Below are 16,815 nucleotides of genomic sequence, written 5' to 3'. Positions count from 1 at the left end.
CACTCTAACCACTAGGCTACCTGCTGGTTACTGGCCCAACACTCTAACCACTAGGCTACCTGCTGGTTACTGGCCCAACACTCTAACCACTAGGCTACCTGCTGGTTACTGGCCCAACACTCTAACCACTAGACTACCTGCTGGTTACTAGTCCAACGCTCTAACCACTAGGCTACCTGCTGGTTACTAGTCCAACACTCTAACCACTAGGCTACCTGCTGGTTACTGGCCCAACACTCTAACCACTAGGCTACCTGCTGGTTACTGGTCCAACACTCTAACCACTAGGCTACCTGCTGGTTACTGGCCCAACACTCTAACCACTAGGCTACCTGCTGGTTACTAGTCCAACGCTCTAACCACTAGGCTACCTGCTGGTTACTGGCCCAACACTCTAACCACTAGACTACCTGCTGGTTACTGGCCCAACACTCTAACCACTAGACTACCTGCTGGTTACTAGTCCAACGCTCTAACCACTAGGCTACCTGCTGGTTACTAGTCCAACACTCTAACCACTAGGCTACCTGCTGGTTACTAGTCCAACACTCTAACCACTAGGCTACCTGCCACCTCTATATAACACTGTATATAGGTAATAATGTATTCCGTTGGAACATCTGATTGACACTCGGTATGTGTAATGTTTATTGTACATTTGTTATTGTTTATTGTTTATTTGACTTTTGTTTATTGTCTTCTTTCACTCTTTCTCTCTCTCTCTCTCTGTCTCTCTCTCTCTCTCTCTCTCTCTCTCTCTCTCTCTCTCTCTCTCTCTCTCTCTCTCTCTCTCTCTCTCTCTCTCTCTCTCTCTCTCTCTGTCTCTCTCTCTCTCTCTCTCTCTCTCTCTCTCTGTCTCTCTCTCTCTCTCTCTATCTGTATCTCTCTCTCTGTATCTCTCTCTCTGTCTGTACCTCTCTCTCTCTCTGTATCTCTCTCTGTCTCTGTCTGTATCTCTCTCTCTCTGTATCTCTCTCTCTGTATCTCTCTCTCTGTACCTCTCTCTCTCTCTGTATCTCTCTCTCTCTGTATCTCTCTCTCTCCTCCCCCAGGAGCCTGTTCTTATGAAGTACCTGGAGGAGGTTCCAGAGTGGTTGTCCCACTATGCCCAGCCTGTTAAGACCTCCTGTTACCCCACCTGGACCTGTTTCCTGGACACCTTCCTTAGACATGGTCTCACACACACACACACACACGCACACACACGCACACACGCAGGGACGGATGGACACACACACAGGGACGAGTACGCAATGCATACACCACATTACACACACACACACACACACACATATATATATATATATATACAAGCGCCACTATATGTGCACAGCGAAGGCCAACGAAAGGTTCTGATTTGAATACAGTCATTCTTATTCCTTAGACCTTTTTATAATTGCCCAAATGTGTCCAATCTGAATATGTGAATGGACAGAATGAATCTATTATTCTGATGGTCCCTTGAATGATGATGAACAGCTGCTCCTGGCAGCATCTCTGTAAGGGTAGTGTTCCAAACGATGCCCTACCCCCTCTATAGTGCACTCCTTTTGACCAGAGCTCTGGTCTAAAGTAGTGCACTGCAAAGGGATTAGGGTGCCATTTGGGACACTACCCTCAATGTCAGTTTGGGGGAAAAGAGATCAGGTGTCAGTTGGTTTAAAAAAATATATTTTATCGTTTCTCTGTTTTCACTCAAACTCAACTTCCTCGTTATTGCTATTTATATTTTACTGTACCCCTCCGCCTCTTCCTCCCCATCCCCTACTCTTCCTCCCCATCCCCTCCTCTTTCTCCCCATTCCCTCCCCTTCCTCCCCATCCCCTCCTCTTCCTCCCCATCCCCTCCTCTTTCTCCCCATTCCCTCCCCTTCCTCCCCATCCCCTCCTCTTCCTCCCCATCCCCGCCTCTTCCTCCCCATCCCCTCCTCTTCCTCCCCATCCCCCTCCCCTTCCTCCCCATCCCCTCCTCTTCCTCCCCATACCCTCCTCTTCCTCCCCATCCCCGCCTCTTTCTCCCCATCCCCTCCTCTTTCTCCCCATCCCCTCCCCATCCCCTCCTCTTCCTCCCCTCCTCTTCCTCCCCATCCCCTCCCCTTCCTCCCCATCCCCCTCCTCTTCCTCCCCATCCCCTCCCCTTACTCCCCATCCCCTCCTCTTCCTCCCCATCCCCTCCTCTTCCTCCCCATCCCCTCCCCTTCCTCCCCATCCCCTCCTCTTCCTCCCCATGCCCTCCTCTTCCTCCCCATCCCCTCCTGCTACTCCACATTTTCATTCTCCTCCTTCTCCTCCCCTGCCACTTTTCACCCCCTCATTCTCCTCCTCCTCCTCCCCTGCCACTTCTCACCCCCTCATTCTCCTCCTCCTCCTCCCCCTGCCACTTCTCACCCCCTCATTCTCCTCCTTCTCCTCCCCCTGCCACTTCTCACCCCCTCATTCTCCTCCTTCTCCTCCCCTGCCACTTCTCACCCCCTCATTCTCCTCCTTCTCCTCCCCCTGCCACTTCTCACCCCCTCATTCTCCTCCTCCTCCTCCCTCTGCCACTTCTCACCCCCTCATTCTCCTCCTTCTCCTCCCCCTGCCACTTCTCACCCCCTCATTCTCCTCCTCCTCCTCCTCCCCCTGCCACTTCTCACCCCCTCATTCTCCTTCTCCTCCTCCCCTGCCACTTCTCACCCCCTCCTTCTCCTCCCTCTGCCACTTCTCACCCCCTCCTCCTCCCCCTGCCACTTCTCACCCCCTCATTCTCCTCCTCCTCCTCCCCCTGCCACTTCTCACCCCCTCATTCTCCTCCTTCTCCTCCCTCTGCCACTTCTCACCCCCTCCTCCTCCCCTGCCACTTCTCACCCCCTCATTCTCCTCCTCCTCCTCCCCCTGCCACTTCTCACCCCCTCATTCTCCTCCTCCTCCTCCTCCCCCTGCCACTTCTCACCCCCTCATTCTCCTCCCCCTCCAGGTGGTGTAGTGGAGGGATACCCTCCCTCAGACAGTGTTACCTGTCTAACAGTAGACCTGCTACTGCAGCCAGACGGGGAAGTCACCGTGCTGTCCTGTGGAGACCAGCTCCACGGCCCCAGGTAGGCAGCCTAGAGGTTAGAGGTCACCATGCTGTCCTGTGGAGACCAGCTCCACAGCCCCAGGTAGGCTGCCTAGAGGTTAGAGGTCACTGTGCTGTCCTGTGGAGACCAGCTCCACGGCCCCAGGTAGGCAGCCTAGAGGTTAGAGGTCACCAGGTAGGCAGCCTAGAGGTTAGAGGTCACCAGGTAGGCAGCCTAGAGGTTAGAGGTCACCGTGCAGCCTAGAGGTTAGAGGTCACCAGGTATGCAGCCTAGAGGTTAGAGGTCACTGTGCAGCCTAGAGGTTAGAGGTCACCGTGCCTAGAGGTTAGAGAGTTGGTCCAGCAACCGGACTTCTGACAGGAAGTGAGCTGGAAATCCAAGTGTTGCTGGGATTAAATTTGAGATGACATCTCCTGCCGTTGTACCCTTCGTGAACTGAACCCCTAAAACTCCTCTGCCCCAACCTCTCTAACCTGTGTCTGAGTATGTGTGTTTCTCAAGGGTTGTAATAAAACACTTTTATTTACATTGGACAGCTTCTTCCTCTTCTTCCTCTTCTTCCTCTTCTTCTTCTGTCAGTGAGTTGGAGACTGCAGGATCCTCAGTGCCTCAAACCTCTGTGTGTCCTGATGCCCTGCACACCCTCTGTCTCCGTGTGGGACAGGCCTGTCTTCAACGCCACATCATCGGACATGTCTCTATGGACCTGGCCACATTCCTGGACCCTAGGACACTGGAGCAGCAGGTAGGAGATACAGGGAGGCCCTAGGACACTGGAGCAGCAGGTAGGAGATACAGGGAGGCCCTAGGACACTGGAGCAGCAGCTAGGAGATACAGGGAGGCCCTAGGACACTGGAGCAGCAGGTAGGAGATAGAGCAGGGAGGCCCTGGGACACTGGAGCAGCAGCTAGGAGAGGCAGGGAGGCCCTAGGACACTGGAGCAGCAGCTAGGAGAGGCAGGGAGGCCCTAGGACACTGGAGCAGCAGGTAGGAGATACAGGGAGGCCCTAGGACACTGGAGCAGCAGGTAGGAGATACAGGGAGGCCCTGGGACACTGGAGCAGCAGGTTGGAGAGAAAATGAGGCCCTAGGACACTGGAGCAGCAGGTGGGAGAGGCAGGGAGGCCCTGGGACACTGGAGCAGCAGCTAGGAGAGACAGGGAGGCCCTAGGACACTGGAGCAGCAGGTAGGAGTGACAGGGAGGTCCTAGGACACTGGAGCAGCAGCTAGGAGAGACAGGGAGGCCCTAGGACACTGGAGCAGCAGCTAGGAGAGACAGGGAGGCCCTGGGACACTGGAGCAGCAGCTAGGAGAGACAGGGAGAAACATACATCAGGAGGTAGTCTCTCATGAGTGTCTAAATGAAACCACTGCCTCCACAACCAGATGTCGTAGCTAGCCAGGGCAGGTTCTGACATTAGTAGGGAGGTAGTCTCTCATGAGTGTCTAAATGAAACCACTGCCTCCACAACCAGATGTCGTAGCTAGCCAGGGCAGGTTCTGACATTAGTAGGGAGGTAGTCTCTCATGAGTGTCTAAATGAAACCACTGCCTCCACAACCAGATGTCGTAGCTAGCCAGGGCAGGTTCTGACATTAGTAGGGAGGTAGTCTCTCATGAGTGTCTAAATGTAACCACTGCCTCCACAACCAGATGTCGTAGCTAGCCAGGGCAGGTTCTGACATTAGTAGGGAGGTAGTCTCTCATGAGTGTCTAAATGTAACCACTGCCTCCACAACCAGATGTCGTAGCTAGCCAGGGCAGGTTCTGAGATTAGTAGGTAGGTATTCAGTGGGTTGTTGACTGAATACAGATGTAGGATCTTAATTTGAGCCAGTTTGCTGCAGCAACAGGAAATGTGAATTATGATGTGGATTATAATTAATGGACAATCTTGTAGAAGTTGATGCATTTTTCGTGTGGGGAAAATCAAGTCTGAAACTTCAGAAGCCTTTTTAAAACTTTAAATACACGACAATTGTCCTGCAATAGGGTGATTTAATTTTAAATCCTACATCTGTAGACAGGCAGTATAGTGGTCCCTCCAATCCAGAGTCGTGTAGTCGATCACGCCGTTGCAGACAGGTATAGGTTGTTACTTTGCTGGTCAGAAGATCAATTTAGGGAAGCTGAGGTTAGGTCAGGGAGGAGGACACACATCAGCAGATAGATGTCTCTCTCTCTCTCTCTCTCTCTCTCTCTCTCTCTCTCTCCCTCTCTCTGTCTATCTCTCTCTCTCTCTTCCCCCCCTCTCTCTCTCTCTCGCTCTCTCTCTCTCTCTCTCTCTCTCTCTCTCTCCCTCTCTCTGTCTCTCTCTCCCTCTCTCTGTCTCTCTCTGTCTCTCTCTCTCTCTTCCCCCCCTCTCTCTCTCTCCCTCCCCTCCCCCTACTTCTCCAGGATAGATCTCTCTCTCTCCCCTCCCCTACTTCTCCAGGATAGATCTCTCTCTCTCCCCTCCCCCTACTTCTCCAGGATAGACAGAGAGCAGAACCATCTAATAAACTGCCAACTCTTATTGTGTCAATAAACTGATGATGCCCTCTGACCTTATAACAACCCCAAGACAGGCAGGGTGGCAGGGGTCTATTTAGGCTATCTATAGGTCATTCTAAAGAGATCTGATTGACTGCTTCTGGGGGAATGATCTGTCTGACTGTCTGTGTTTGGCCCTATGACTGGATAGCCGGGGCTCATATTCACAGTGTCTCAGATCAGGTCATCTCCTCTTATTCGTTATTAATTGAAAGGAAAAATTGGTCTCAGGTCAGTTTTTCTACTTCTGAGATGCTTTGTGATTACGAGGCACTGGAATCAAGACTGATATGCTCAGTTTCATCATGTCACTTTGGATCCCAGGCCGGATGCTTGGATCCCAGGCCGGATGCTTGGATCCCAGGCTGGATGCTTGGATCCCAGGCTGGATGATTGGATCCCAGGCTGGATGCTTGGATCCCAGGCCGGATGCTAGGATCCCAGGATGGATGTTTGGATCCCAGGCTGGATGCTTGGATCCCAGGCTGGATGCTTGGATCCCAGGCTGGATGCTTGTATCCCAGGCTGGATGCTTGGATCCCAGGATGGATGCTTGGATCCCAGGCTGGATGCTTGGATCCCAGGCTGGATGCTTGGATCCCAGGCCGGATGCTTGGATCCCAGGCCGGATGCTTGGATCCCAGGCCGGATGCTTGGATCCCAGGCCGGATGCTTGAATCCCAGGCCGGATGCTTGGATCCCAGGCCGGATGCTTGGATCCCAGGATGGATGCTTGGATCCCAGGATGGATGCTTGGATCCCAGGCTGGATGCTTGGATCCCAGGCTGGGTGCTTGGATCCCAGGCTGGATGCTTGGACCCCAGGCTGGATGCTTGGATCCCAGTCTGGATGCTTGGTTCCCAGGCTGGGTCATTGGACCCCAGGCCGGGTGCTTGGATCCCAGGCTGGATGCTTGGACCCCAGGCTGGATGCTTACAGTATTCTGACGATGTTGGCCGGTCTACTTAGAACAACGTACATATGAACATAGTCAAGTCACTTTGTCTTCCACCTCTCTGGGGTTGTATTTGTGTTGAGACATGGGTTGATTGATGACATTGGAAGCAGATTACTTCATGGTAGTTTAACCTCAGCGTCTAGCAGGCGGCTGTATTGACTCAAGTATTGATCCAGAAGGGGCTATGGAATGGTTTCCGTGACACGCGGCTGATAGAATACCCTCTGCAAGTGACCCGTTCCTACTTCATACTTCCGTGTCCCCTGGTCTTTAAATTAAAGATTACAACATCAAATTCATGAAAACGCAATTATATCAGACATATAACAAATTATTTTTGTGTTTGTGGATGAATTAATTTGTATTCGGGGGGCAGTGTCTTCATAGGGGGTCATTGTCTTTGGGGGGCAGTGTCTTCAGGGTTGGGGGTCAGTGTCTTCGGGGTTGGGGGTTCAGTGTCTTTGGGGAGGCAGTGTCTTCGGGGGGTGCAGTGTCTTGACTGAAGCTGGACACTACCAGACAGTCTGAGTCAAGCCTTTGACATGTAGTTGTAGCAGGGACATGTTTATTAATGTTATACTGAGTACTGAGTGTTAAATCTTTCCTACAAGGAATGCTACGAAGTAGTCAATGCCAATCAGTATGGTGTGTGGCCAACGGAGACCAATCAGTATGGTGTGTGGCCAACGGAGACCAATCAGTATGGTATGGTGTGTGGCCAACGGAGACCAATCAGTATGGTATGGTGTGTGGCCAACGGAGACCAATCAGTATGGTATGGTGTGTGGCCAACGGAGACCAATCAGTATGGTATGGTGTGTGGCCAACGGAGACCAATCAGTATGGTATGGTGTGTGGCCAACGGAGACCAATCAGTATGGTATGGTGTGTGGCCAACGGAGACCAATCAGTATGGTATGGTGTGTGGCCAACGGAGACCAATCAGTATGGTATGGTGTGTGGCCAACGGAGACCAATCAGTATGGTATGGTGTGTGGCCAACGGAGACCAATCAGTATGGTATGGTGTGTGGCCAACGGAGACCAATCAGTATGGTATGGTGTGTGGCCAACGGAGACCAATCAGTATGGTATGGTGTGTGGCCAACGGAGACCAATCAGTATGGTATGGTGTGTGGCCAACGGAGACCAATCAGTATGGTATGGTGTGTGGCCAACGGAGACCAATCAGTATGGTGTGTGGCCGACGGAGACCAATCAGTATGGTGTGTGGCCGACGGAGACAATGTAAACACTACTTCGTTAATTAGGGCCCTGGTCAATGGTAGTGCACTATACAACATCGTGTGCCATTTGAAAGATGTGACTGGTCTGCATATATATCCATTTAGATTCAGACCTTTTAATCCATTTAGATTCAGACCTGTGAATCTATTTAGATCCAGACCTGTGAATCTATTTAGATTCAGACCTGTTAATCTATTTAGATTCAGACCTGTTAATCCATTTAGATTCAGACCTGTTAATCTATTTAGATTCAGACCTGTAAATCTATTTAGATTCGGACCTGTAAATCCATTTAGAATCAGACCTGTTAATCTATTTAGATTCGGACCTGTAAATCCATTTAGAATCAGACCTGTGAATCTATTTAGATTCAGACCTGTGGATCTATTTAGATTCAGACCTGTTAATCTATTTAGATTCACACCTGTTAATCTATTTAGATTCAGACCTGCATCCGAGAGCTGCATCTCCTTTATGTGACCCAGAATGGGAGAATAAGAAGACCAGGGAGGGTCATGTGACCCAGGATAGAGAATAAGAAGACCAGTGAGGGTCATGTGACCCAGGATGGAGTATAAAAAGACCAGTGAGGGTCATGTGACCCAGGATGGAGAATAAGAAGACCAGGGAGGGTCATGTGACCCAGGACAGAGAATAAGAAGACCAGGGAGGGTCATGTGACCCAGAACAGACAATAAGAAGACCAGGAAGGGTCATGTGACCCAGGACAGAGAATAAGAAGACCAGATAGGGTTTATTTTTGCCCTTGTCGTCCCCCCTCCTCTCCTGTGCTGTCCTCACATTGTAGTGTGACTGAAACATCAGCTGGAGTATCAGACAGGGTTTTAATGGAACCTCTACAGAGCCTACAGAGGCCAGCTGCTGTACTGCCCTTTGTTAACGCTGACAATGAAGGAGGCAGACATTGGGGGGGGGTTGGGTTCTTATTGTGTGTGTGTGTGTGTGTGTGTGTGTGTCTGTCAGTCCATCACTCACCCTAGTGCCTGGTATTAACCTGACAGGGGTTTTAGTTAACACAGGATAAATAGATGTACTCAGATCTGTCCTTAGTCCTGCAAGCAGGGCCCAGTGTCCACTTTGGCTTGAGCCTCAACTGACGCAGAGCTACCCTGAGTGTAGTCAGTGGGTAATGCTGGGGTTGGGATAGTGAGCCTTAGTGTAGTCAGTGGGTAATGCTGGGGTTGGGATAGCGACCCTTAGTGTAGTCAGTGGGTAATGCTGGGGTTGGGATAGCGACCCTTAGTGTAGTCAGTGGATAATGCTGGGGTTGGGATAGTGACCCTTAGTGTAGTCAGTGGATAATGCTGGGGTTGGGATAGTGACCCTTAGTATAGTCAGTGGGTAATGCTGGGGTGGGGTTGGGATAGTAACCCTTAGTGTAGTCAGCGGGTAATGCTGGGGTGGGATAGTGACCCTTAGTGTAGTCAGTGGGTAATGCTGGGGTTGGGATAGCTACCCTTAGTGTAGTCAGTGGGTAATGCTGGGGTGGGGTTGGGATAGCGACCCTTAGTGTAGTCAGTGGGTAATGCTAAGGTTGGGATAGCGACCCTTAGTGTAGTCAGTGGGTAATGCTGGGGTGGGGTTGGGATAGCAACCCTTAGTGTAGTCAGTGGGTAATGCTGGGGTGGGGATAGCGACCCTTAGTGTAGTCAGTGGGTAATGCTGGGTGGGGTTGGGATAGCGACCCTTAGTGTAGTCAGTGGGTAATGCTGGGGTTGGGATAGTAACCCTTAGTGTAGTCAGTGGGTAATGCTGGGCTGGGGATAGCGACCCTTAGTGTAGTCAGTGGGTAATGCTGGGGTTGGGATAGCGACCCTTAGTGTAGTCAGTGGGTAATGCTGGGGTTGGGATAGTAACCCTTAGTGTAGTCAGTGGGTAATGCTGGGGTTGGGATAGCAACCCTTAGTGTAGTCAGTGGGTAATGCTGGGGTGGGGTTGGGATAGCGACCCTTAGTGTATTCAGTGGGTAATGCTGGGTTTGGGATAGTAACCCTTAGTGTAGTCAGTGGGTAATGCTGGGGTTGGGATAGCGACCCTTAGTGTAGTCAGTGGGTAATGCTGGGGTTGGGATAGCTACCCTTAGTGTAGTCAGTGGGTAATGCTGGGGTGGGGTTGGGATAGGAACCCTTAGTGTAGTCAGTGGGTAATGCTGGGGTGGGGTTGGGATAGCGACCCTTAGTGTAGTCAGTGGGTAATGCTGGGGTGGGGTTGGGATAGCGACCCTTAGTGTAGTCAGTGGTTAATGCTGGGGTGGGGTTGGGATAGCGACCCTTAGGGTAGTCAGTGGGTAATGCTGGGGTTGGGATAGCGACCCTTGTGTAGTCAGTGGGTAATGCTGGGGTGGGGTTGGGGTTGGGATAGTAACCCTTAGGGTAGTCAGTGGGTAATGCTGGGGTTGGGATAGCTACCCTTAGTGTAGTCAGTGGGTAATGTTGGGGTTGGGATAGCTACCCTTGCACGTGTGTGTGTATCTGTGCGTGTGTGTGTATGTATGTGTGTGTGTCTGTGTTTGTGCTTGTGTGTATGTGTCTGTCTGTCTGTGTGTGCACGCGTTTGTCTGTCAGTTTGTGCGTGTGCATGTGTGTATGTGTCAGTCTGTCTGTGCGTGTGCACGTGTGTATGTGTCAGTCTGTCTGTGCGTGTGCACGCGTGTGTGTGTCAGTCAGTCTGTCTGTGCGTGCGCACGCGTGTGTGTGTCTGTCTGTCTGTGCGTGTGCATGTGTGTATGTGTCTGTCTGTCTGTGCGTGTGCACGCGTGTGTGTGTCTGTCTGTCTGTGCGTGTGCACGCGTGTGTGTGTCTGTCTGTCTGTGCGTGTGCACGCGTGTGTGTCTGTCAGTCTGTGCGTGTGCACGCGTGTGTGTGTCTGTCTGTCTGCGCGTGTGCACACGTGTGTGTGTCTGTCTGTCTGTGCGTGTGCACGCGTGTATGTGTCTGTCTGTGCGTGTGCACGCGTGTGTGCGTCTGTCTGTCTGTGCGTGTGCACGCGTGTGTGTGTCTGTCTGTCTGTACGTGTGCACGCGTGTGTGTGTCTGTCTGTCTGTGCGTGTGCACGCGTGTGTGTGTCTGTCTGTGCGTGTGCACGCGTGTGTGTGTCTGTCAGTCTGTGCGTGTGCACGTGTGTGTGTGTCTGTCTGTCTGTGTGTGTGTGTGTCTGTCTGTCTGTGTGTGTGTGTGTCTGTCTGTCTGTGCGTGTGCACGGGTGTGTGTGTCTGTCAGTCTGTGCGTGTGCACGCGTGTGTGTGTCTGTCTGTCTGTGCGTGTGCACGTCTGTGTCTGTCTGTCTGTGCGTGTGCACGCGTGTGTGTGTCTGTCTGTCTGTGCGTGTGCACGCATGTGTGTGTCTGTCTGTCTGTGCGTGTGCACAAGTGTGTGTGTCTGTCTGTCTGTGCGTGTGCACGCGTGTGTGTGTCTGTCTGTCTGTGCGTGTGCACGCGTGTGTGTGTCTGTCTGTCTGTGCTTGTGCACGCGTGTGTGTGTCTGTCTGTCTGTGCGTGTGCACGCGTGTGTGTGTCTGTCTGTCTGTGCGTGTGCACGCGTGTGTGTGTCTGTCTGTCTGTGCGTGTGCACGCGTGTGTGTGTCTGTGTGTGGTTCAGGAAGCAAGCAGCCATTTGCATGGTGTGTTCAGCAGCAGTGTTTACTGTGAGGAGCGCCAGGTGACTGAGCTCCCACTGCTGTTTGGTTTTTAACAACTCCTTCAGCTGGGATTTATGTCTCTGTGTGAAGAGAGGCCACAGCTACACAGTCCCAAATGGCACCCTATTCACTATGTAGTGCACTACTTTAGACTAGATGTCCATGGACCCTGGTCTGAAGTAGTGCACTACATAGGGAATAGGGTGCCATTTGGGCACCATTTGGGAACTACCAAGGTTATTATGGGGAAATTAGCCAAGTTTTAAACAGTGGGCCACGACCAGATGACCAGTCACGACCCCCTTAATATACTTCTAATGATGTCATTTACCATGCAGCCATACACACGGTCTGGAATGAGTCTCCCCGTCTCCGTAGAGATCTGCTGAAGAGCTAGGTATTGGGGTGACACACACACACACACACACACGAGAGGCTAGCCTTATAAGCTGCAGTGTCCTCTAAAGCAGGAGTTATTAACAGTGTTTCTCTCCCCTGATGCCTCTCACGGTGGATAATATCATCAGGACTTGAAGGTACTAATGCAGCAGTTTTACACTGTCCAATAATAATGTAATAATGTAATAATGTTGATTGATACCTGATGAAGCTAAGACCTTAAGGACTATATCTATATATCTATATATATATATATATATATATAATATATCACTCTCTCTCTATATATATATATATATATATATATATATATATATATATATATATATATATATATATATCACTCTCTCTCTCTATATATATATATATATATATATATATATATATATATATATATATATAATGATATCTATCTCTATCTATCTATATAATGATATCTATCTATATAATAATATCTATCTCTATCTATATATATCTATCTATATAATAATATCTATCTCTGTATATATATATATCTATCTATATAATAATATATATCTCTATCTATATATATCTATCTATATAATAATATCTAACTCTATCTATATATATCTATCTATATATATATATCTATATCTATATATATATATATATAAGATTACTATTAATGCTTGTTGGTTTTTATATTAAACCAGTTTGTTTCTGTTTGAATGTGTAGTTGTTTTCCTTTAATGTTGATGTGCAGAAAGTACTAAAGAGCCTGAACACCATCAGTCCTGATAGAAACACACCATCGGTCCTGATGGAAACACACCATCAGTCCTGATAGAAACACACCATCAGATAGAAACACACCATCAGTCCTGATGGAAACACACCATCAGTCCTGATAGAAACACACCATCAGTCCTGATAGAAACACACCATCAGTCCTGATAGAAACACACCATCAGTCCTGATAGAAACACACCATCAGATAGAAAAACATCATCAGTCCTGATAGAAACACACCATCAGTCCTGATAGAAACACACCATCAGTCCTGATGGAAACACACCATCAGTCCTGATAGAAACACACCATCGGTCCTGATAGAAACACACCATCAGTCCTGATAGAAACACACCATCAGATAGAAAAACATCATCAGTCCTGATAGAAACACACCATCAGTCCTGATGGAAACACACCATCAGTCCTGATAGAAACACACCATCAGTCCTGATAGAAACACACCATCAGTCCTGAAATACACCATCAGTCCTGATAGAAACACACCATCAGCCCTGAAACACACCATCGGTCCTGATAGAAACACACCATCGGTCCTGATAGAAACACACCATCACTCCTGATAGAAACACACCATCAGATAGAAACACACCATCAGATAGAAACACACCATCAGTCCTGATAGAAACACACCATCAGTCCTGAAACACACCATCAGTCCTGATAGAAACACACCATCAGCCCTGAAACACACCATCGGTCCTGATAGAAACACACCATCGGTCCTGATAGAAACACACCATCAGTCCTGATAGAAACACACCATCAGATAGAAACACACCATCAGATAGAAACACACCATCGGTCCTGATAGAAACACACCATCAGTCCTGATAGAAAGACACCATCAGATAGAAACACACCATCAGTCCTGATAGAAACACACCATCAGTCCTGATGGAAACACACCATCAGTCCTGATAGAAACACACCATCAGTCCTGATGGAAACACACCATCAGTCCTGATGGAAACACCATCAGTCCTGATAGAAACACACCATCGGTCCCGATAGAAACACACCATCGGTCCAGATGGAAACACACCATCAGTCCTGATGGAAACACACCATCAGTCCTGATAGAAACACACCATCAGTCCTGATGGAAACACACCATCAGTCCTGATGGAAACACACCATCAGTCCTGATAGAAACACACCATCAGTCCTGATGGAAACACACCATCAGTCCTGATAGAAACACACCATCAGTCCTGATAGAAACACTCCATCAGTCCTGAAACACACCATCAGTCCTGATAGAAACACACCATCAGTCCTGATAGAAACACACCATCAGTCCTGAAACACACCATCAGTCCTGATAGAAACACACCATCAGTCCTGAAACACACCATCAGATGGAAACACACCATCAGTCCTGATAGAAACACACCATCAGATAGAAACACACCATCAGTCCTGATAGAAACACATCATCAGTCCTGATAGAAACACACCATCAGTCCTGATAGAAACACACCATCAGTCCTGATAGAAACACACCATCAGTCCTGATAGAAACACATCATCAGTCCCGATAGAAACACACCATCAGTCCTGATAGAAACACACCATCAGTCCTGATAGAAACATACCATCAGTCCTGAAACACACCATCAGTCCTGATAGAAACACACCATCAGTCCTGATAGAAACACACCATCGGTCCTGATAGAAACACACCATCAGTCCTGATGGAAACACACCATCAGTCCTGATAGAAACACACCATCGGTCCTGATAGAAACACACCATCAGTCCTGATGGAAACACACCATCAGTCCTGATAGAAACACACCATCAGTCCTGATAGAAACACACCATCAGTCCTGATGGAAACACACCATCAGTCCTGATAGAAACTAAACATTGCCACTATTAAAAGATGTTAGGATAAGAAAAAGTTATTTGAGTTATTTTCATGTCAGTTCATTGACTTAGTATCTAAGTGGTGATGTGGGTGTGACAACAGCTATTGTTCTCTTTAGGTGTGGGCAGTGGACCTGGACCTGAGCTATAGTAACCAGTTGGCCATGACCCAGCTGATGCTCATGATGACGGGGGGAAGCCTGGACTGTAGGACCAGTCGTCTGGAGGTCCCCCTCACCAAGCCCTTCCTGCGCCAGAAAGGATCCAAAGAAACTGCTGTAGGCGTTCCTTTAGTTTCTCATCTCTGTTCTCTTCAAACAGATTTTACAATATGTTTTAGAATCCTGTAGAATGTCCCTATGACCCCAACCAACCTGTTTCTGACCCCCACCCTCCTACCACCAACAACCTGCTTCTCACCACCTCCACCACCAACAACCTGCTTCTCACCACCTCCACCACCAACAACCTGCTTCTCACCACCATCATCTCCACCTCCTCCTCCACCTCCTCCATCCTCTCCACATCCTCCACCACCTCCACATCCTCCTCCACATCCTTCTCCACCACCTCCACATCCTCCTCCACATCCTCCTCCACCACCTCCACATCCTCCTCCACCACCTCCACATCCTCCACCACCTCCACCTTCTCCTCCACATCCTTCTCCACCACCTCCACATCCTCCTCCACATCCTCCTCCACCACCTCCACATCCTCCTCCACCACCTCCACATCCTCCATCTCCACCACCTCCTCCACCACCTCCACATCCTCCATCACCTCCACCTCCACCACCTCCACATCCTCCACCACCTCCACATCCTCCACCACCTTCTCCACCTCCACATCCTTCTCCACCACCTCCACATCCTCCTCCACCACCTCCACATCCTCCACCACCTCCACATCCTCCACCACCACCACCTTCTCCACCTCCACATCCTCCTCCACCACCTCCACCTCCTCCTCCACCACCTCCACATCCTCCTCCACCACCTCCACATCCTCCTCCACCACCTCCACATCCTCCACCACCACTACCTTCTCCACCTCCACATCCTTCTCCACCACCTCCACATCCTCCTCCACCACCTCCACATCCTCCACCACCTCCACATCCTCCACCACCGCCACATCCACCTCCACATCCTCCACCACCTCCACATCCTCCACCACCTCCACATCCTCCACTACCTCCACCTCCTCCACCACCACCTCCACATCCTCCACCACCTCCACATCCTCCACCACCTCCACATCCTCCACTACCTCCACATCCTCCACCACCACCACCTCTACATCATTATCCACCACCTCCACATCCTCCACCTCCTCCTCTTCCTCCACTACCTCCACCTCCTCCAAGTCCTTCTCCTCCTCCTCCACATCCTCCAGCTCCTCCTCCTCTTCCTCCACCTCCTCCACCACCATCACACCCCTCAGGCCTTATTGCTGAAATCTATCATTGAATATTGTCTCAGTGTGTCACAATAAGATCCACCCACATTGATCCGTGTTTATTTATTTAAATACAACTAAATACTGTAATTACGTCCTCCCTGCTCTGGCCTGAACCCAACTGGTGCTTAACTGCTAAATTAATCCATTATCATTTTGACTGATGAGCCTGGATAATGAAGCCATTAATAATGCATAGATATAGTGTTCATTATGCAAGCTGTGGTGTGTGTGTGTGTTTGTGCGTGCCTGAACAGAGCGCCGCATTAGATCAGCTTGACGTACATCAGCCAGCCAGGCCTCTAAACAATACACTCCTTTTATTAGGAGAGACACACAGGAGTCTACGCTTGTTAGTCTGCCACTGGTCTTATTTCATCAAACATCCATTTACATTCAGGTGTGTGTGTGTGTGTGTGTGTGTGTGTGTGTGTGTGTGTGTGTGTGTGTGTGTGTGTGTGTGTGTGTGTGTGTGTGTGTGTTTGCGTGTGTGTGTGTGTTTGCGTGTGTGTTTGCGTGTGTGTGCGTGTTTGTGTGTGTGTGTGTGTGTGTGTTTGCGTGTGTGTGTGTGTGCGTGCGTGTGTGTGTGTGTGTGTGTGTGTGTGTGTGTGTGTGTGTGTGAGATCTCTCGATGCACCAGTACCACAACAATATGTCTCCGACCCTGCTCTCTGCTGCGTGATAATGTCTTTAGAACTGGCCTATCATTAGAGACCACTGGATATTACAAACACAATTAAATCCCTGCTGGGCGGACATACTTTTATTGTTGTGTGAGGAGACTGGCTCTGACAAATGGAAGCACACGGCCATCACAATGAGTTATGGGCAGAAGCCGGGTCTCTGAAGCAGACAGGG

At 49.7% G+C, this 16,815-nt stretch overlaps 1 protein-coding gene across 1 annotated transcript in view; it reads left to right on the top strand.

Moving 5' to 3' along the window:
• Positions 1-16,815, top strand: part of iqch (IQ motif containing H) — a 140,353-nt gene that overhangs the window by 105,571 nt on the left and 17,967 nt on the right. Inside the window, exons 16-19 of the mRNA XM_042327623.1 lie at positions 1,053-1,173; positions 2,956-3,076; positions 3,638-3,803; positions 14,616-14,774. Coding sequence (XP_042183557.1) covers positions 1,053-1,173; positions 2,956-3,076; positions 3,638-3,803; positions 14,616-14,774 — 567 coding nt within the window. The remainder of the gene's footprint in view (positions 1-1,052; positions 1,174-2,955; positions 3,077-3,637; positions 3,804-14,615; positions 14,775-16,815) is intronic.

The sequence above is a fragment of the Oncorhynchus tshawytscha genome, linkage group LG01 (genome assembly GCF_018296145.1).
Source record: "Oncorhynchus tshawytscha isolate Ot180627B linkage group LG01, Otsh_v2.0, whole genome shotgun sequence".
In the NCBI taxonomy this organism is placed as follows: Eukaryota; Metazoa; Chordata; class Actinopteri; order Salmoniformes; family Salmonidae; genus Oncorhynchus; species Oncorhynchus tshawytscha.
The sequence above is the reverse complement of the archived record's forward strand: the minus strand, read 5'-3'. Positions and strand labels throughout refer to the sequence as shown.